The sequence below is a fragment of the Geospiza fortis genome, unplaced genomic scaffold (assembly GCF_000277835.1).
Source record: "Geospiza fortis unplaced genomic scaffold, GeoFor_1.0 scaffold206, whole genome shotgun sequence".
Classification (NCBI taxonomy): Eukaryota; Metazoa; Chordata; class Aves; order Passeriformes; family Thraupidae; genus Geospiza; species Geospiza fortis.
The window spans coordinates 6,990,302-7,012,124 of NW_005054311.1; the positions used below are offsets into that span (position 1 = coordinate 6,990,302).

The window sequence follows — 21,823 nt, forward strand, 5'->3', positions numbered from 1 at the left end:
AAGCTTGGCTGAGCAACAGTACACTTTCCTTCCTGGGTATTTCAACTCTTGCAAAAGAGGAAGCAAAATAGGAAGTGATAACAAAAAGCAGATGGCAACATCATTATCCCTTCTTTTTCCCCAGTCTTTTTCTGATCAAATTTTCCATCTGCTTCTAGTTGCCTCTGCTCTTGGGGTTTTTTAACTTCATTCACCATTGCTCACTTTCAGCCAAATACTCCTGTCTCTGAGAGATACGGAGTGCTGTTTCCTGCCTCCTGTGAAGCCTAAATGAAGAACTGTCTCTCTCTCTCTCCTTTGATTGACACTGCCACTCACTTCAGCTTCCATTTAGAGACATGCCATTTGGTATAGCCAGTTTCACAAATGTGTCAAATTCCACCTTAAATTAGAGTCTTTTTCACCTTGCCTCCTGAGTTCCCTGTCTCTCAATTACTTAGCAGCAACCCTTCTACCTTGTTCTGTATCATTATATCTCAGCTTAATTTCTTAAATAACTCTGGTACACAGCCCATGGACTTTTTCACACAATTCCTCTGAGCTCTGTAGGATCCTAGAGAGAATCACAGAAGTGAAGTAGTGCTGAGGGACACGAACTGCAGTACTGGAGAAGATGCATGCAGAATAAATTTAGGTGGAGTGTCCTTAGAGATGCCATCAGAAGATTTTAAGAGCTAGAATTAGTGGTCATATGATAAAGACAGAAAAAACACCCCAAAAAACTGTGTGAGGGAGGGAACAAAAGAGAAAGGAAGGAAACAAGGAGAAATATGTATTTAGTTATATGATATAAGCAACTGCTAGTAATAAATATTGCACCTTAATTACAATGTTTGATATTGCAGCTTACCATCAATAGCCAATTTGAGATCAGTCAGTGTAATTCGAACTCTGGATATAACAAGTTGCATTCGGTCAATTTCTTGACGGAGAAATATGTTTATGGGCTGAAAAGCTCCCATCTTTTGAAGTTGTGCTTTCACCTAAAAAAGAATAGTGCAATGATTATAAAATCTAATCTCCTGTTTGCCATGCAATGATTTTTGAAAGCAAAAACATTTTCAGAAAAGAAACATTTTCGTAACAGATGGCCATTCAAGTCCTGTGCCAACTGTAAGATTTAGCACACTGTGACTCATTAGCTTACCAGAACGAGCTCCTCCATCATTCTAAGAAGGGAAAGTTCCCTCTTTTTGAAGGGACACAGCAGTTCCTTCTGTCCTTGTTAGGCTGCAGGGTCTTAGATCTTAAAATAAAAAAACCCACATGCTACACAAAAGCACTGTTTGATGGTAATTTCTTTGTATTTCCAAATTGTGCTGGGTGAACTTTATCACCTTTCCTTGCCCTGCTGAGCTGAAATAATGCAGCAAATGGAGCTCCACCTAACAGGAACAATGATATGTAAAAGCTGCTACTTTCAGTAGCATGTGACTTGTTCATAAGACAAGATGCTCATGGATACACTACTGGAGAGGCAAGACTGCCAGGAATAATGCAGATGCCACAGAAATCTGTTACACCATTATGTGCACCGTTTTGCAAGTAGAAGCCTTTGGCCTTTTTAGTTTTCAAGGGTAACAGTTTATCTCAAATTCAACAGAGAATATTTTCAAAAGGGAGTCAGTTGCCTGTGTTGGTTAAGGACATGTCATAATGACAGTAGCAATAGCATTCCCTGTCTCACTTTTGCATATGATATATATGGAATGTGCTTCAGACATGCACTGCATGTTCCACGTATATCAAAGTTCACTGTATACTACAGTGCATGAGAGAGCGTTTAATGACACCTGCAAAAATCATGGTGCCTATAGCACACACAGTACCAGAATTCCTGATTTTTCAGACTTTTGAGAGTTGTTTCCCACTTTTAGAAAGCCAATGGTTCATATATCTCATTATATACATTATTATGCATACTATACATTTAAAAAAAATAATAAACATTACTAAAGATTTAATTATTACCATGAATAGCAAATTTCTGCAAGATTAATATAATACAGCACATTAATAGTTACAATCACTAGTATAAATATGCAAATGCTTTGGCAATTTCCAAATCTTAAATTTCAACTCCAAGCCCAGTAAAATACTCTTTCTCAACTTTTTATGTTATCCTCCTTGGGAGACAGCTATCAGCAAGGTTATACATCATATTTTAATCACAAGGACCCATGGGTTTGTCAGACAGAATGTCCAAGAAATAGGTGCCAGCCAATTATGCTAATGCTTTGCAGTGTGACAGTACATTTTACAGACTGAGTTAATGTGTCCTGCCTGTGAAAGAGAAAAAAATACTTAAATCAGCTATGATAGACTAGAGCTGAGGCAATAAAGTTTTTGGATAATCTACACAATTAAGTATTCTGATTACTTCATACAAAATCCAGGCATAATTTCTGCTTTCTGAAAAATTCACAGGAATTGGTAATTCTGCTTCTCGAAAAAAAAGTAAAAACATTTGATTTATTTTTTTCAGAATCCTTAGAAGTCTAGTGCATGCCACTAATAAGAAAGGAATTATACAGAATATAGTCTATGCATTTTATCCTTTATATAAGAAACACACTTCTTATTTCTAGTCTACAAAGCATGTGCTCTTTTTGGGGATCATTTAGAGGAAGAATTCTCCCATTTGAGGAGAAATTGTATGGAAGATGTTATTAAAGGGGTTATTTTCCAAAATATTAATATTTATGACTCTACAAAGAGGACATGAAACAAATATTGTAAAATATTACTGCGCTGATAATTGTACAATTTAACTAGTGAATTCTCAGAACTAACACAATCTTCTGATTTCCTTTCATGTACCTACAAAAATACCTATAATGTTTTGAATAATGGAGGCAATCAATAAAGCAGAAATTTGCTAATCCAACCTAGATATGCTCAGAACACTCAGTCTGGAGCACCAAGCATAACCAGATAGTAAAACTGAAAAAAAAAAATTCCATACTGCTTACTTTATTGTATACAAATCAATCCTGATCTATGGTGAGATTTACTGAGTATAACACAGTGCATTTCTTGGAAATCTTGCTGCTAAGATTCATTTCAAATACAAGCACTGAAGTATGATTAACTAGTTTTATATTAGAATACTCCTTATCAAGCAATCAGATGATTTACATCCAGGGCTGTATTTATTACGACATAAAGATATGGATACCGACTCTCAGAAAAAAAAGCCTCAAAAGATTAAACTCATTAAGCAAAATCGCTTTTCTGAGATTAATACATTAATTCCATAAAGCTCATTTAGAACATCCCCTTTTCATTACGCAAACAGCTATCATCCAACATAAAACAATGTGATTTAAGAAAGGAGCTACTAAAATCATAATAGCTTTGTCTACATGATTTTGCAACGCATACCTCTACTGTGTCAGATTCCTTTATGCATATTTCTTAACTGTTCTTAGGTCACTAGTTTCTTTGTCAGCACATACTTTATAGGACTATCAGTAGGAAAGTAATTGCTGAACTCGTGCCATGATCATTGATCAAGTTGCTGTAGTAGTGACTGCCTATGATTTTCAGTAAATGCAATTTTTTTAAATCAGACCTAGTTACTTGCTACATTCTTTGTCAGCAGAAATGGGAAGTCCATCACTCTGTAGATGGATAAGCCAAAGCTCTTTTCAAGGAATGTCAAGGACCCCTTCCTTGCTGCACACAAGGAAGCAAACAGCAAAATACATAGAAAATAGGAGCTCTAGAGATAGATGACCACCATATCCGATAGTGTTGATAAGTAAACAAGAGACACATTACAGAATCATTCGTGTCAGTGTTTCAGTTCAGACCCTGAATTATTTTTTTTGTTTTATTTTTGGGTGGATTTTTTTTTGGTAGCAAAACCCCTGCACTGAAAACTAGATTCCAGGCACACAAAGGTCTTAGCTTCAAATTAAACTAACCCAAAAGGTGTGCTTCAGGGACTCTAAGGTACTTCAATTACTAATGGGTTCAGCCTACAGGCCCAGACTAGAGTTAGACCAAGGCAAATTCCCCAGCAAAACATCTAATGAAGGCCTGGGGTTCTCAGACAAATTCCTATTTCCATGCAGTGCTTGCTAATGTAGCCATAGCCTTAGAGGAATTACAGCTAAATCAATACTACAAAGAATATTTAAGGAAAAAACCTGCTGCTACTTGCTATTCCCTAGAAAGCTGTTTTTCAAGATGCAAGGATCATTTTCATTGAAAACTTCTCTGTGTGACAGGCTGACATTTATTCTTGGACCTGTCTTCACTTACATGGACTGACTGAACCTAATCATTTTACCACTAATCTCTCTGTAACCTGCAAGGCGAGACCCAGAAGCAAAAAGGTTCATGAAAGCAGAATTCTTACTCAGAGAAAAATGAGGACAGTTCCAGGTCAGGAGGAAGGTTTATTTTCTTTTCCACCACCTGTGTCAAACCACAGGCCGAGAAAGCATGCAAAGGTGACTCGTTTCTACTCTTTTGGGTAAGTTACTTGACTGGTGAGAAGCATTACAAGAACACAACAACAAAAGAAGCAGCATATATCATGGTGTATAATGGTTGCCCTGTTCTGAAAGTTGTTGAGACTGAAGTCATTGCTGAAGGCTAATAATTGAAAAATGAAGGCCTCTCTGTGACAGCCTGAAATTTCTCTGGATTCACAATGTATCAAGACAAAATACTCTGGAGCTCTGAATGTCACCAAATAATTGTTTTTGGTACCATCTGTCCCTAACCCAGTCTGTTGGGGCTGTAGTTCTGTGCAAATTCACTCCACATTTTCTAAAGGGAGCCACAAGAACTGATCAAAGGTAGCAAAGGCGCCTGCCACTTTCCCTGAAGAGAATTTGCTTTTAATTACCTTCATTGTTTCCAAAAAATTTTTCTCCTTTTCTTCACTGATAGAATCTTTGTACCTAGGTTTTCAAAGACTAACTAACACATCATGGCATTACTGGAGCACAATATTATTCTAAAAGCAAACCCAAGCTGCACTGTTAGGACTAATGAATGTTTCTCTTTTTACTGATCTTTTCTAATAAGGAAAATGCATATAAACTCTTTTTCTAGACACATTCCCTCAGTCTTTTCAATTTAGGATATTTGTTTTATTTGTTTCAGATTTATTTAACTGATTAGTGTGTAACAATGCTCTGAATGACCAAATGTTGACTTAAATTGACAAATAACAGAACCCATCTCATTTCCTTTTTTTTTCTCAGACATTGCAGGAAGTAATTACATAATACATTTCTCTCCTTTTGCTTGCAAGCATAATTTCATTTGCCATTTTGTGGCTTCTGCCAAACTGTTGTTTCTTTCCTCAGAGAACACCTAAACCCTCCCTTCTTTTCTGCTCTGACTGATTAAATTCTTGGTTATACATTAGTGAGCGTGATATTATTTTTCTATATTTGTATTTTAGTCATTTGGGTTTGAGGCTTTTTTCAGTTTATGTAAACTTGCATTTAAAAATTTAGCTTTCTTTACAGCTCACTCCAGCCATATACATGCTTTCTAAAAGGTTCCAGAATAATTGAGTGACTGTTCAAATGAGAAACAAATTTGATATAGATTTTTTTGCTTATTGTGTAGATGTGGCCACACTTCTGGCACATAAGCAACGCATAAGACATAGAACTGGGCACTTGTGGCAGAAAAGGGAAATTCCCCTACAATAAGGAAAGAATTTGGAAAGGCCAAATCAAGTTCTAAGATGTAGAGAATGAGACAAGTTCTAAAATGTAGAGGAAGAGACAAAGGGTAAATTCACTAAGCTAACTGAAGAAAGAAATATTGAAAAATCAGGGTCCAGAAAAAACAACGGCGAATCTCATAACACTACAGAATTAAAATCTGTAGATGCTGTAGCGCAGCTGAGACAGCCAAGGAGATATACAGATGAATACATTATTAGCAATAAAAAACTCTTAGGAAATGAACAGAATACATTCTCTAGATGATCAGAGGAAAGGAATGACTACCATGCTACAGAAGATAAGTATAATTTTTGAATGTTTCTGTGGAAAAGTACCATGCCATCCATTGATAGTGCAGACTGAAAAAAAGACATGTAAATAGAGTGGTATGATTAATCAAAATGAAGTGTAATTCACAGATGAAGATGCTCAGAACTTTAGAAAACTAGATATCCCCAGAAAGAAGAGGTGTATACATTTCTTGAACTCAGAATGCATCTACAAGAAATACAGAAGAAAAAAGTAGATCCAACAGCACATCCTCTGTACAAACTCAATTCTCCTTGGCTGAATCATAACAGGACAGCTATTAAGCAAATTAAAGCAAAATAAGTTTCCTTTGAAGCTCATAGAAGATGTAAGAGAAACAGTACTGAAGCAAATAAATGTTAATTTTGAGCATCATTGCAATGATGATTGCTTATTAGAAAATAAACCCCTCATGTATGATTGGCAGACCCTGAGAAAAGATAATTTGTCATACTGCTTGATGATGAGAGTGAAAGAGCAATGAAAACAATTGGTGGTGATTTTTTTTAAATACAGACATATGAAACAGTATGTATTCTATACAAATACAAATACAGCAGTAAAACAGAGAGAGACAAGAGTGAAGGACTGAACATCTGAAATAACCCTTTCAGACCCTTTGCCCTTAACTACAGTCCCTGGCTCCAGAACTGGTGGTCACCAAACCTAAGATTTGATGAAGTTACATAAAAGGGGAGGCACCCCCTACATGTGGTTTGTGTGCATAACCTCAGGGAATAAACCAAGAAGAAAAGAAAGTAAATGAGTCTAAGATTAAACAGAAGAAGTGCCAGAGAAAAGCAGTTTAATCCAAAGTGGTATTTAGATTAAACAACTGTGTGTGCATTTTACATGACTGAAAGGTATTGCACAAATTTCCCAGGGGTAAAACCTGAGGTTAAGACTACCCTCTGGTTACAATGTAAACTGCAGTAAGTACTATTGATGTTTTCTAAGCATTACAAATTCTTCAGGAGGAAAAAAGTTGTCAGCTTAACAAGGGAATGAAGAAATAGTCCTTTGGAGGATTTAGCAAGTATATTGCTCAATACCCATATTATAAATGTGGCAAAAGCATACATGGTATCCAGGCATTCAGTATTTTACTGCTACTGTAAATTAAAAAAAAATGAAGAAGCTGAATGAAACTAGAAGAACCTAGTTCCATAAAAAAGCTTTACTCTGATTGGAAAGATAAGTGAAGAGGACTGAGAAAAATTTAAGGCATAAATTATAGTTTTAGATCCAACATGAAAATGATCAAATTTAATAAATTATGAATTATTATTACACTTACTAGATTTACTTTTATTTTCTATTTCTAATATTTATTCACTATCAAAGAATGATATGAAAACCAGAAAACACACTCCATTCTTAATCAAATTCTACAAAAAAATTACTTATAAACTTTCATTAGGACACACCATAAGAAGGTGACAAAAAGGAGAGATGCAAACAGGAATGGATGGAAAAGAACAATATGGAGGTAGATGGTAGGAAATGTCACCAAAAAATGCTGCGGACCATAAGTAGCTTCACAACAGGGGAATGACAAGAGAAGTTCCAAGCTGAATTATGACAGTACAAAAGTGGCTCTTTATACAAGACATATTCAATCTGAGATTAATAGTAGAAGGGAAGACAGGAAATACTGCTGGGTCCCCAGGACTATTATTTGTTACTTAGGTGGACATTCTAAGTTGGCCAGAGAAGAAAATAAAGCACGCATAGCAAGTTGTAATTCATCCTGAGCATTTTATCAGCTTGAACTACAACCAGGGGAAAAAAAAGGCACCATCAATGCAAAACACAATTGTAAAGAATAAAATCATGGAAATGAGGGGGTTTTAACATTTACTGTTCATGAAACACTTGGTAAGACAGTAGAACCTACTTATAAACTGATGCAAGAGTCTCTATGCTGGATTTTTCCATTTAATGGGGCTGTTAATTAAAAATGCAAGAAAAGATTGACAAAGATACCTCTTATGGCTCAGACCCAAAAAAAATCTGGAGCATGAAAAGGTCAGTGATAAAATTCACTATTCATCATGGTGCTGTCATAATGGGAGTAGGTAAATTTAATGCTGTAACCACTACAGGATCAGCAGACCCTCAGAAAGAGTCAACAGGCTACTTCTGTAAGCTACTAAGGAAAGCAAGAACTTTTTGATGCCTTGAATGGATCTTCTGAGTTAAGATGACAGATTAAGTGGACTGTGGCATTTGAAATATATCTTTCTGATGTAGGAATATGTTAGATAATAAAGCAAAACAGACTTATAAACCCCTATGCATAATTTTAAGATCTTTTTAAAACACATGCCAGTTAAATATAAGAAGCACAATAAAACATATAAAACACGAATGTATATACATGCATACATAAAAAACATCTGTTTTATAAAGTAGCACATACCTCATGAGGGTTATAATCTGGAGGTAACTTCTCCAGCATCTCATCAGCAAGACGCTGCACCACTGCTTCCCGAGTTTCTCCCCCTCTAGTACTGCTGTCTTTGGGCTGGATGCTCACTATGGTACTGAATGTCTCATTGGCCAGGTTGGTCTGGTAAGTTATGTCTGCATTAGGGTGAAGTCCAAATACCTTAAAGCAAAAATTATAAAAATTGGGGGGGGGGGGGGGGGAAAAAAAGCCAGAAAAAAAAAAAAAAAAAAGAAATTTTTCAACTGATCTCATTATCTTCACATGGATAATGCTGTGCAGTGGTATCAAGGGGATGAGAACAGATTCCTTCCCTTTGGCTCAGTGTTGGAAATGTCACATGTGGACACTGACCCCTTGGCAATGGTTCTTTGTCTCTACGGGTCTACTGCTGTTGTACCAGCTCAAGCAGATACCACTAATTATCTGATCAGTCAACATTTCTAACATGTTCTGTTTTACTCAGACTCTTAGGCTTATAAGACATGCAGCATGGTAAATAAAATAATGCCCACATCTGAAGTACCTAAAGATAGTGATACATTGACAATATTTTAGGGTTTAGCTATTTTTGGTTGAAGCTTCCCCCTCCTTACTTCTTCTCCTGAAATTGAATTATTTTATTTAAGATACAGCTAGCACAGAATTACTGCAAAGCTGCCCTTTGTCTGAATGATAATAGCTTTTTCAGAAACTTCTACTGAAATATCAGTAAGTCTATAATTGTCAGATTGACAATTGCAACCCTTCTCCAGGAGGAATTGTATGTACTGTGACTTATTTCACCAGCCCTCATTTAATTATAGATATTACATATCTCTCACAAACTTTGAACCACTGATCCATCAATGAGGAAGGCTTGCCCTCAAACTGAGAACAAAAGTCAAGCAATCTCGTTTCTCATTTTTCACATTTTTTTACATATTCAGTTTTCATATTTTACATTAGAATTAGTATATTGCAATAAGGCACTTCTAGAAACCAGTATTTACATACTCTGAGAAGAGAATTAAAAGGGCCATTTAATATTGTTATACTTGTAAATCTAGAAACTCAGGGACAAGCGATATAAGTGGCTGCACCATTGCCCAAGTCCGCAAAGAAGCACTGATCTATACCACTTGAGAACCTTATCCTTACAACAGCACAAAGTACAGACCTAATACAACATTTGACTGAGGGTGTGACTATAACAGCGTGCAGGTAGATTCCAGATAGGATTTAATGTTTTGCAAATAGTGGTTTACTCAAACTCAATGTTTAGAGCTGTAAAAGGCAAAAATACCAATGCACTTTATTACACTCATATTCTGTGTGGAAGGAAATACACATTTGAAGATACATTCTTTTCTGCTTTTGCTCTTGCACAGAGAGGGCTTATTTGTTTGGTTTTGTTCTAGTAGATTTTGTGGCAATATTATAGCCCAAGTTAGCACCATGAAGAATATTTGCTATATCTGTAAATGGAGACCTAGTCCAAGGGCTAACTTAAACATTGGATCAATATTAACAAAGACAGGGAGACATGGGAGACAGCTCTGGTCCTATGGTTTCATGCAAGTGATGTATGAAGAAGAAAGAAACCTGTGGGTGGACCAGTTTTCTGAATGTCCTGTATGTTAATCAAGGACTCAAATCTCTCGTTCTTTTTGATCCAGAATCTCCAGAAACATTGTGTAAAAAGAGAATGTTGGATTCTGTCTTTGAGTGTTTTCCAGCCTTATGAATCCTCAGAACCAATTGCTAAAGCTCTACACTCCTCTGAAATCACTCCTCTATCATCCCTTCCTCAACCGGACAGGGGAGAGAAGTCACAACAAAAACTCCATGGTCTGAGATAAGAACAGGGAGAGATCAATCTCCAGTTATCATCACAGGCAAAACAGACTTGACTTGGGGAAACTAACTGAATTTATACCAATCAAATTGGAGTAGGATCTTGAGAAATAAAGCCAAATCATCAAAACACCTTCCCTCCACCTGTCCCTTCATCCCAGACTTAATTTCATTCCCAAACTTCCTCCCCTGGAGCACAGGGAGACAAAGAATAGAGAACAGGATTTGTGGTCAGATCGTCCCACACTGCCTCCAGCTCCTTCCTCCTCAGGAGCAGGACACCCTCCCACTCTACTCCTGCTCCAGCATAAGAGTCCTCCACAAACTTATCCATTGGGCTGCTCCACTGAGCTGCTCCAGTGTGGGTCTCTTCCACAGAGGGCACAGCTCCCGGAACAGACTGCTTCAGCATGGGTCGCCTCTGGGGTCATAACCTTGGCCAAAATATCTGCTCCATCATGGACTCCTCTCCCCATGGGGCCACAGATCTTGCAGGAACTGTTCCAGCATGGACTTCCCACAGGGTCACAGCCTCCTTCAGGCACCCACCTGCTCCAGGGTGGGGTCCTCCATGGGCTGCAGGGGAATCTCTGCTCCAGCACCTGGAGCATCTCCTGCCCTCCTTCTTCACAGATCTTGGTGTCTGCAGAGTTATTCTTCTCACATATTCTCACTCCTCTCTCTGACTGAAGGTTCACATGCAGCTTTTTATCCTTCCTAAATACATTACCCCAGCAGTGGGTCTGTCTTGGAGCTGTCTGACATTGGCCCTGTCACACATGAGGGAAGCTTCTGCCAGCTTCTCCTTATCCCTCTTCTACTGAAACCTTTCCATCCTAACCCAATACACTGAGTTCAACTGCCTATCTCAGAAGACAGTGTTCATTTTGATGAGAGGATGAAATTTCATCAAAGGAGCAAGGACGCTGCAAGCAGGCCAATTCAGTCTTTCTTAACTAAAAATGGAAAAGGAATGAATCAAGGATACACTGTTTGGACTAGCACAGTATCTTCTGTGAAACGAAGAAGATTGGGAGATTAAAAGGTTAAAGGTTTTCATGAGCAATTTTGACAGAGTTTAGAATGACAGAAGAAAGTCACAGCTTTCTTCCTAACGAGTGAAAATGTGAAGAACAAAAAGATGTTTGCATTCCTGGACTTGCTTCTATTTACATAAAAGCCAAAGGTAAAATTCCCTTACCTCAAACCATACATACAGATTTTTTACAGGCATCAAAACACTTTAAAAATACATTGCAGCATTGTGAGATAGGTTCCCAAGTGCTTAAAAGAGCAGATCCATGAATGCGGAACCTGAAATCTGATAGAGCCAAGGTTCATACACTGATAGGAACCACATCATGAGATGGGCTCAAATGGATCTCAGTGATGCATTATCATGTCTGCATTTACTCTCACCTGGAAAAGGTAAATCATTGCTGGCACAAATACCTTTGCATTCTGGTCTCACTATCTTCAGAGATTCAGAACTTTCCAAGCTTATTTTATGACCTTGGAAACTTCTCACCCTTGCAGCCAGAACATTATCAGTAAGTGAAAACCAGTTTTTTCTGTTCCACTCAGTCTATTTAATTTTAATGGAACTTATTTCCAATGGCATTTATCAACTTAATAGAAATGAGACAGAAATCCAGACCATTCACCTCTATTTCAATTTTCCAGAGCATTCTCTTCTGTTTCAGTTTTAACTAACTTCAGCATGTGTGCCTGTGCTGGAGGGAGCAGAAAGTCACCATCCTCCAGTCCCTGTGACCACTGTGACATGCATACTGGTCATGTAAAACTGGTTACAACCAGAAGCTACCCTGCACCCTACCCCACCAATTCATGGCAACATCCATATCTTTTTATTGTCAAAATGGAATAAACTCCCAATTATAACTTTCAAATGAGACCATGGGCTTTTTTACTTTTATTATTTCTCAGATTGCATGTCTGCACAATCCCATACAGAATTGTGAAACCACAAAATAGTTTGGTTTGGAAGGGACCTCTGAGGGTCATCTAATCCAAATCCTCTGCTCAAGCAGGAGCAAATAGAGCTGGCTGTCCAGGACAGCGTCCAGCTGGGATTTCAATGCCTACAAAGACAAGACTGCACAATATCTCTGGGCAAACTCTTCCAGTGTTTGACCACCTCCACTTTTAAAAAATAGTTCTCTTGTTCTCAGATGGAATTCCTGTTGTTTAATTTATGTCCATTGCCTCTTTTCCTTTCATTGGATATTACCAAAAATGCTCTGGCTCCATCTTTATAGCATTCCAACAGGGTTTTATACACATTGATACTTGAACCTTGCTGTATCAACCTCCAAGAAGATAATTAGGATTGCTAAAAGTCCTCCATAAGGACCAGGGCCTGTGAATATGAGACTTTTTCCAATTGTTTGAAGAAGGCCTTATCTACCTCTTTCTGGTCAGCAGATCTACACTGAATATCCACTATAATGGTCTGCCTGGCTAATCTTGACCTATGCATACTCGATTCTGGAAAAAAAAATACCTCATTAAGTTATTAATCTCACAAAAACTCCCTTTAATGTATTAAAATATTTTACCTCTGGTGTATCAGTCACTGGCAACTGCTCTATGTACTGGAGATAGTCTTCCACTGTATTCCCTTTTGGAATAACGTAGCCTTTGTAGAAACAAAATTTTTCAGTGAACATGTGCTCTCCAAACCAGACTCTTGCATATGTGTTGAGCAGGGCCTTGTCAAGGTTATCAGTCACACGGCCTCCATACTGCACTTCTCCAAGCATGTAGCGGACACAGCTCCAGTTCACTCCCTGTCTGATGCCCACATCATTCAAGTGGTTCTGAAGGAACTGCACGCTGGCTGAGAAGTCTGCCTGATTAAATTCATAAGGAATATTCCAGCCCAATGGGCCAAACTTCCTTCTTTCCTGTAGAATGGTTAGAATTAAAGGTAAAACACTGATTGATATTAATAGTGAAGAAAGTTTAAGTGCAGAAGAATACATGAAATATGTTAAGAACACAGTAGTCTAGCTGGAACTCTATTTCACCAACTTTAAAAAATACATTTAAAACTTGATTGATTATCTAGTAGCTAAATTTTGTACAAACGAAGAGGAATATTAATATTCTCACAAAGGAAAAAAAATCCTGTTTTTAAAGTATCTTTTAAATCTCCGAGTCTGGAACCATAGCTTTTGAATTTCAAAAATTAAGCTACTGTTTGAGGCAATGGTGTTCAAAATCATCAGCCATAATAATTTTGTGGGGTCATCCTATGGATTAGATATATTCCTATCACTTATATTCCTATCCCTGCTGTGTCTGCATGGTGCAGATGCAAGTAGGAAAAACTGCTCCTTAGTGAATCATCAACAGACTCAGCTGGCAGTACATAGGTGTTAGAGTAATATCTGGTAATTGCAATTTTTTTCTTTTAACACAGGCTTCCACTGGACCACAATGTATCAGTGCATGGATGCCACAGAGCTAAATTAGCCAGGCTCCAAATATAAACCAAAAGTACTGCAAAATCTATTGAGAGGATGATGAAAAGTTGTGGTTAATCCATAAAGCACTTTCTTTAATGGAAGTCCTGAAAGTTAAGACCCAAAATCTACTTTCATTTCCTCCTACAGGTTTCAGAGCAGAAAGGATTTATATTCACCCTCTTACACTTTCTCATTATGAATGCAGCATTTTGATACTATGGTTTTCCAAACTATAAATTGTAAATTTTTTTAATATGCTTTTATGAGCTAAAATATTAGTAAAAGTCCAGTTAGTTGAAAGACAGATCACACAGTCATTGACCAGGACTTTAATAGAAGAGTACTCTAATTGATCATTGCTTGATTGTCTTTATTTTTTCCTCTGAAATATCATCCTTGTTGGAGATACAGGACCAACATGAACAAAATTATAAGTTCTAACACAGCTGCAGTAATAGAGATATGTTGTTCTCTTTCTTCTTTTATTTGTGTTAATTTGCCAACATGGAACTTCCCTTTAAAAATGTTTCTCATTTAAAAACAAGGCTCATTGATAAATGAAACATGGCTTTATGACAGAAGAGAAGAAATGTATTTTTAAACCTGAACAGTTGTGTGAAGAAATGCCACAGCATATAGCAATGGTTTCCACTGTGGCATTTTGCTCGCTCCCAGCAGATCCTGAGTAACAGCTGAGTATGTTCGTTTTAAGCCAGCTTTCACACCTAGAAGGTAAGTATAAAAATGTAATACATTTGCAAAACAAAAAGTATGGAATCCGTAAGTCCAACCTCTGTTAAGCATAGTTTTCTATTCCAATTTCCAGTATCATCTTACTTATACCTTCAAATAATGTCTTAGAATAAAATATCTGTTCAGCTGGCCATAGCAGGCAAACTTCAAAAACATTTTGTTTTATGTAGGTAACACAAAAGATTAATTTCAAGAGTCCAGAAGGATTTAAGATTACATAATCATATTCTAAATGATCCCATAAACAACTGAAATAGAAACATAATTATTTAGCAACTATATGGCAATAAAAAAGACACCTAGCATCATATGAAATATAGCACTGGGTATCCAAGAGTTTGTTTTGCTATTTACTTATAATAAGAGATGTTAGTTTTATTTAAGATAATTTTATTTAGATTTGATTCCTAGAAAAATCTCAAAATTCTGTATGCAGGTTGTTCAACTGGCCTACAGGCACCAAGGTGATGAGAAGAGAACCTAAATTCATAGTGCAAATATTAATACTTGGAAGGCTTGTTGGAGCACTGACATTTCATATCCCAGGAACAGCTTTAGGCAGTTGATACTGATACAGTCTCAGCTGCCATGGAATATGGAAGCTTGACTGCTCCCAGATGTTTTCAGGCAGTGCTACTCAAGCATCTTTCGCCTTGGGCAGACAACCCAAGCATGAGTAACTGACATCAGGCCCCTCTTATGATACTTTCCACATAATCAGCTTCACACAAGTCTAGAAGGGCAGACTTTAAGTGCAGTGAAAAGATGGTCAAAGCCATCTTACTTCATATGACACAATAAAAGTACTTTTGCTTTTGTTCATACTTCACAAAAATCCTGTAAAACAATATTCAAACAAATAGCTTTTCAAAATATCACACAGATATCAGAAGAGGGTTCCAAAATCAAACAAAAGTGTTTTATTGTATTGTGCAACCAATGTGACAGGACAGGCTTAAGAAACTAAAACTCTCTATATTTCATCCTGACTAAAATTTTTACACTGGGCTTTTTTTAGCTGCTAAATGCAAGTTGCAAATTTGCTATAATTTGACTTCTAAAATAGCCTCTTGGAGCTATAGGTTGTTATCATTAGAATGATTAGGAGGGGGTCACTGTGCAATAAAAAGATGCTGAGCTCTGAATTAAAAAGGAGGAGAGGAGAAGAGGAAGAAGTAAGAAATTTTTATCAACAGACTGACTACCTGCTGTTGAGATGGAGTATAAATGCTGAAACAGGATGTGTGTCACAACATCAAACATTCTGTAACAAACATCTTACTAGTGTTCAAAGGAAGCTAAATACAGAAATAAGAGGTTTAAATGTCTGAAGCTTTAAATAGGACCTTGGATAAAAATTCTTAGCTTCTACTGACATCATCAACTGAAACCACTGGCAACATATATATACATATATATATAAAGAAAGGGTATATTTATTTATATATCTGTAGGCATTAATAAGATACTCCTTCTCTGCTCAAGGTTTAACAGTCATCCTGGCCTCTCCTCACGTAGCATATTCTCCAATTCCTTCAGCAACTTTGTGGGTTCTCACTGGACTCATTCCATCCATATCTTTCTTACACCCCTATTAATACAGAAACATGAGTCCAAACTGCCAATTAAGATGCAGATCTCACATTTTGCTTCTGAACATAGACTACTTAGGTTGGGAAAGCTGGGGGCTTAGAGGCTCAGAAAGCATGAGATGAACATCTAGATATGAGGAAACATCGTGGAAGTGGGGAAAGATTCTGGGTGTAAGGAGGTGCATGGAGGCCCAGAAGACCAGGGGATGCCCAGGAACATAGGTCAGTGATGTCCAAGACTGGCAGCTTCAAGTAGCTGCACACTGAAGCCAACATTACTTTCTGCCCAACCTTCCTGGACCAGCAGAGATGTCTCCCATGGGAAGGGAAGTCATTCCTACCTTGAGGAGGTTCATTGGTAAATTTTATAGAGGACTGTAAAAGATTAATAGGAAACTCTGGGTGAGCCTCTGTAGTGATCCAGGTTCTGAAATCTTCATTCACAGACTCTTTTGTTGTGATGGTGTCCATTAATTCATTGAGAAATTCCAAGCCAAGGTGGCAGTTCTGTAGGAGGAGCCATCCTCCATCTTGCATGCACTGATTTAACAGGTGCCTTGCATGGACTTCCTGGCCCTGACCCATTGAAATGGCCCGACATGGAATGTTCTAAACGTAAAAAAGAAAATTTATTTTATTTGTAGCTCCTTAGAGTTATACATGTGATGTATTGCTTTGGTAGATCCATGCATAGTGACATTCTGCCTCAAAGAAAGCCATTAATGTCAATGGAGACTGATTATATTAAAACAAAGTAAAGAAAAAAACCACAAAAAAGCAAAACCCTTCAAGTTCCTCTTACTTCTACCTGTTGGAAGAAAACTACACCCACTGGAAATTATATTTTTTGCTGATCTAACAATATCTATGGGATAAGACACCTGAAACACTTTTTCAGCTTTTTCACCAATTTTTCAAATAAAGTAAGACATAAATGCAGGCTGACCATTTTTTTTCCCTATAATGTACTATCTTGAGATGAGCAGACATTAGGGCTTCAGATAATAATTAACACACAGTGTAAACCCAACAATTTTGGTGACATTTTACTGTCCGAACATATTTCATTTAAAAGACAGCTGTTGATGAAGCAGGTAGGATAGGAATGATTGGTTCACATAAAAGCATTGCTCAGGAAACATCCTGTATTGTTAAATGGCAGCTGTGGAGCCACTGATTCAGAGGATTCCAGTTTGGTGATCTGCTAGCTCAAGCAGATCTAGAGCAGATCTAAATTCAGAAAAGAGAAAGCTCATAAATGCAAACATAAATTTCTGGAATTTTTTGGCATCTTCTCCAGAGGCTATGGGAGAGTAAAACCAGTTGTTTGGGAAACCAGAGGAGGATGAAGGCTCTCACAAAGGGATCTGAAAAAGATAAGGCTGAGATCAGGACCACACAAGTCTGTCAGTAACATGCAGGCAGATCCTCTCTTGCTTATTGTCCTTGCTACTCTTGTTCTTTTTAAGTCTGGCTCAGGTTGGCTGCCTGACCCCTGCCAGGGAAAACCAGAACTATCAAGCCCATTTAAACATATTATTCTGCATACATGTTGAGGGCGAAAGAATTCATGAAGAGACTTTGTTTCATGGAGAGTTTCACATTCAAGACCTACAGCTGAGTATCCCTCACGCAGTGAGCAATGAGCTGCATTATCAATCTGGGCCTATCTTCAGCTGGCTGAGAGCTACAAAGGTTAGTCTCGACCTGTGCAGCTACTCAGACTCTCTTACTGTGAAACAAAAAGGAAGGAAGACATCCACTCCTAAGCAGCGTGGAGGAGGCTGCCCTCCTTTTGCAGGAGAAGAAGGTTAAGCATATGGACACAAACTGTGCTGGGTCATTTGGCCTCAGGGTCAGAGAAGGGGCCCTGACCTGGTTTTACAGAACAGCATAAATACAGCTGCTGTATATGATCCCCCATATCTTGGCAAGATTTAAGGACATGAGAATGCCAAAGATAAGAAAGCAGTTAAATCCTACTCTCAGGTCAGTGAAACCTGAAACTGAAGCTAAAAGAAGCAAAGCTGAACAGCCTGTGAAGCTGGCTGTGCGCCAGAGAACCAAAAAACTTCACCTTTTCTAAGATGTATCTGAGTACAGCTAGCACTCCTGTAAGTCAGACACTATGACTATCCCTGCATAAGAGTGCATAAATATTCAGCAGATACATTATTCCCTAACAAAGCATCTACCCATAATCTGCTCTTCTCAGCAATGTTGCCTCTGAAATGTACAATCATTAAAGGTCATAGAAATATCGAGAGAAGGAAAAAAATATTTTTCACTATGAATTGGCCTCATTTTACTCCTTCTGAAAGAACTCTATCAAATGTCTGCATACAGAATGTTACTTTCAATAGTGATTCATATCAGCATATCCCTCTCATCTTCATGTATCACTATCCAGATGAAAATGCTGGCATTTTAGTCACTACAGTGGCCCTGACAGCTCTGTTGCATGTTCTGTGCATCATTGCCTAAAAGAAGAAATTATCTCTACAATTCAAAAAAAATCTGATTTTAATGAAGTCAAAGTGCTGGCATAAGAAACTTCATTTCAATCCTGAAAGTTAAATTTTCACACCATCTTAAAGTGAAAGTAAAGGGGGCATAAATGCAACTAATTTTAAGATAGAGCTTGTTTGGTTTATAAACAAGATTACATAGCTCAGTAACCACAGATACTGTTCTCATTTCTTTGGGAGAGGGCCACCTGAACAGCGAAATTTTAGAGTGAAAAATAAATTCTGGACACAAATTTGAACATTACCAACAGCAGATAGCTGATTTATACTGTTAATATCATACTTAGAGACACCATTAGCACTGGTGTGCTAATCCATTTTAAAACTACAAATCATGACTGTAAAAGGGAAATAATTGAAAAAAAAGGCCCAAGTTTTTTATCATTAAGAAGAAAAAAACCCCAGCACCACCACTTCCCCCCTTCAAGATCAGGTCCCTGGTAAAATTAACCTATATTAAAGATTTAATCTGGAAAAAAGCAGAGAAATCACAAAGAAGGAAAGGAACTAAGTACAATTTGTTGACATACTAGCAAAATAAACACAAAGCTCCCTTGAAAATGTTTCTGAAAATTAAATTATTTCTAGATAAATTTTTTAAAAGCTAAAGAATTGCTGAAATGCTCCTCAAGTTTCACATTGTTATTCACATTTTTATTTTTAAAAACATCTGTGTTTGCATTTTGTTTTGTGACATTAGGATGGCTGTTGTATACTTGAAAAGTTCCTATATGCTGTGTGGTTAGGCCTTTACTTCAAAAGGTTGGAAAAGAACCTTACAGTTAAACAGTGTGGTTGACTTTACATTTACAGGTGACACTAGAGCTGAACTTCACGTTGTGACAGCCCAGCTGATGTTGCCTTGCTCATAAACCATGTGTGAATAAACAAGGTAACCCCTTCAGCTCTTTCACAACCTCACTTTCTATTTATTCCATACACATTTCCTGGAAGCATGAAAACATATTAAGACCGCAATATCCTCTTAGTCTGACAGCAGACAAGGATCAAATTAATGACTTCAGATTTAAGATTCCTAAATTTAAGCACTAAGTGAGAGGTCATAATTTAAGCCATTTTAACACAGACAGACAAATAAGGGTCCTGATTTTCAAATGGAATGAGCATCTCCACTTTCTAATTAATAAGCTGAAGAGATTAGTGGGTCCTCCTACTTTTGCATGTCTTACTCAGTGTATTCTAAAATCCTGCACCGGAAGATGCATCCTAATGAGGAGGAAAATTTATGGAGATCAAAAGTAAATAACTTCTTGGGAAAATTTTATATGCTGCTACATTGTGAACCATAAAACACAGCACAGAGTGCCTTAAAGTGATGTTCTGTAGGAAATGTTGAATGTCTCCATCAAGTGCACAGATTGAATGCTAGGGTGTTAAAATTAATTCCTCTTGTCATCATAATTATGATTTTTTTCTTTATCTTCTTGTAATCATCATTACTGTCAGCTCCTACAGCGGATGTAACACAATTTAAACCACAAATGTTGCTTTGTTCTCATAGCTTAGTACATTTCCTAAGTAGTGGGTTATCATAATCTGCTGGATAAAGGCAGGGATCTCATTGGAATCAAACAACTGCAAAAGCAGAACTGCAGCATTTTCATTTCCTAGTAAATGCATTTCGGCTACTGGTCAAAAATTAACTTCCAGAGAACACTATCATCAATATAAATATCACTATCCAAACATCTTTAAAATGTGAAAATACCACTTCTAGTGCAAAGAAGAGTTAAAAATGTCTTTATTAGCTCTAGCGAACTCAGTTTAGGAGGATACCTTTGATTTTGCAAGACGTTCTATATTTTCAGTGGGGTCAGACCCCACTGACAAAAGGCATGTCAAAGGTGTTCGACAGCCACTTTCTCTCCACATTTCTTCCATTTCAAGAATAAATCCTTCTGCATATTTCCCTCCAAGAGATTCTGCAATGTAGTGCCGAGCCTGGAAAAAAAGTTACCAGAAAAATATATTTATCTTTACCTTTTTAAGTTTAGCATTAATTAGTGACGTGGAATTTACCAACATCTATACTGGAAGCAATGACTGTCTGAACTTTAATTTTTCAACTTTAGTCCACAGGAGGCAACCACTGAAATTCTCAGATAGCAAACTTCAAACACAGAAGAGAAAGAATTCTGCTCACGCAACAGCCATACTGTGAACACTGTTGCTAGAAAATGCTAAATGGGTTTTTTTAAAGAACTGGAGAAAAAAATCCATGCAGAATAGATCCAGTGTCAGCTCTGAGGACATCCCAGATATTGCCCCTGAATTACTGCCTGTTAAAACTTGGTGGATAGCAAAATAAAAGAGTTTCTCTATACCAGTTCCATTTTTAGTTCCTCTAAGTATGTATTGTTGACACTGTCTCTACAGCATAGTGGATTAGACAGATCTTTCATCTGACCCAGTTACAACCTCCCATATATTTATTGGAACTTCAAACAAATTCTCCTGTCCAGTGGTTATCCAATTCAAGTCTCTTAGGCTGAATATCTATTTCTACAAAACATAAACTTAGCTCAGACTTGATCCTCAAAGGTCAAACCTTCTTTATGCCTCTATTTTTTTTCTTTTCACAGACATTTTTTGAAAAGAACTTCTAAAGATACCTTAGTGCATGAAATTCTTTTTTGACTGAAGTGATTTCCTAGCTATGTATTGATTGTCACAGATTCTGAGGCATGTATGATGAAGCAAAGCGCTGAGGAACAAGGTGGACTGAGGAAGATGTCAATTGTAGGGGAAAAAAACCCTCAGTCACCCACTATTAAGTGTAAACTTTGTCCTAGACAGGTGAAGTTTCTAATACTTTTGAAATAAAAAAAGAGTAACAATAGAGATCCCCTCTCTCCTCAAAAATTAAAATAATGACCTCTTGTTGCAACCATTGTTCAGAGACATTCTTTTACAGAGATGTTTGTGCAAGACAAAAAATTAGTTAAATTAGATAAATTAGTTGATAGATAATTGTTGATAGATAGGAAGGTGATAAATAAGCAGTAGCAGCTTTATTATTTTGCTCTGTTTAAATTTTGGCAGTTGGAGCTCCCATACTTCTCTCCTACTTATTGAGTGAAGAATAGAAAACAAAAAAGAGTGGAGTGGGCCTTGTTGAGAAAGAGGTCCATGAAAATATGGTGTC

At 37.3% G+C, this 21,823-nt stretch overlaps 1 protein-coding gene across 1 annotated transcript in view; it reads right to left on the minus strand.

Annotated features, from left to right (window-relative positions):
- The window catches only part of LOC102044953 (dynein heavy chain 5, axonemal-like), a 148,159-nt gene that overhangs the window by 15,008 nt on the left and 111,328 nt on the right, over window positions 1-21,823 (minus strand). The window contains 6 exon segments of the mRNA XM_014306347.2: window positions 851-983; window positions 8,431-8,619; window positions 12,873-13,220; window positions 14,388-14,509; window positions 16,471-16,738; window positions 20,455-20,619. Coding sequence (XP_014161822.2) covers window positions 851-983; window positions 8,431-8,619; window positions 12,873-13,220; window positions 14,388-14,509; window positions 16,471-16,738; window positions 20,455-20,619 — 1,225 coding nt within the window.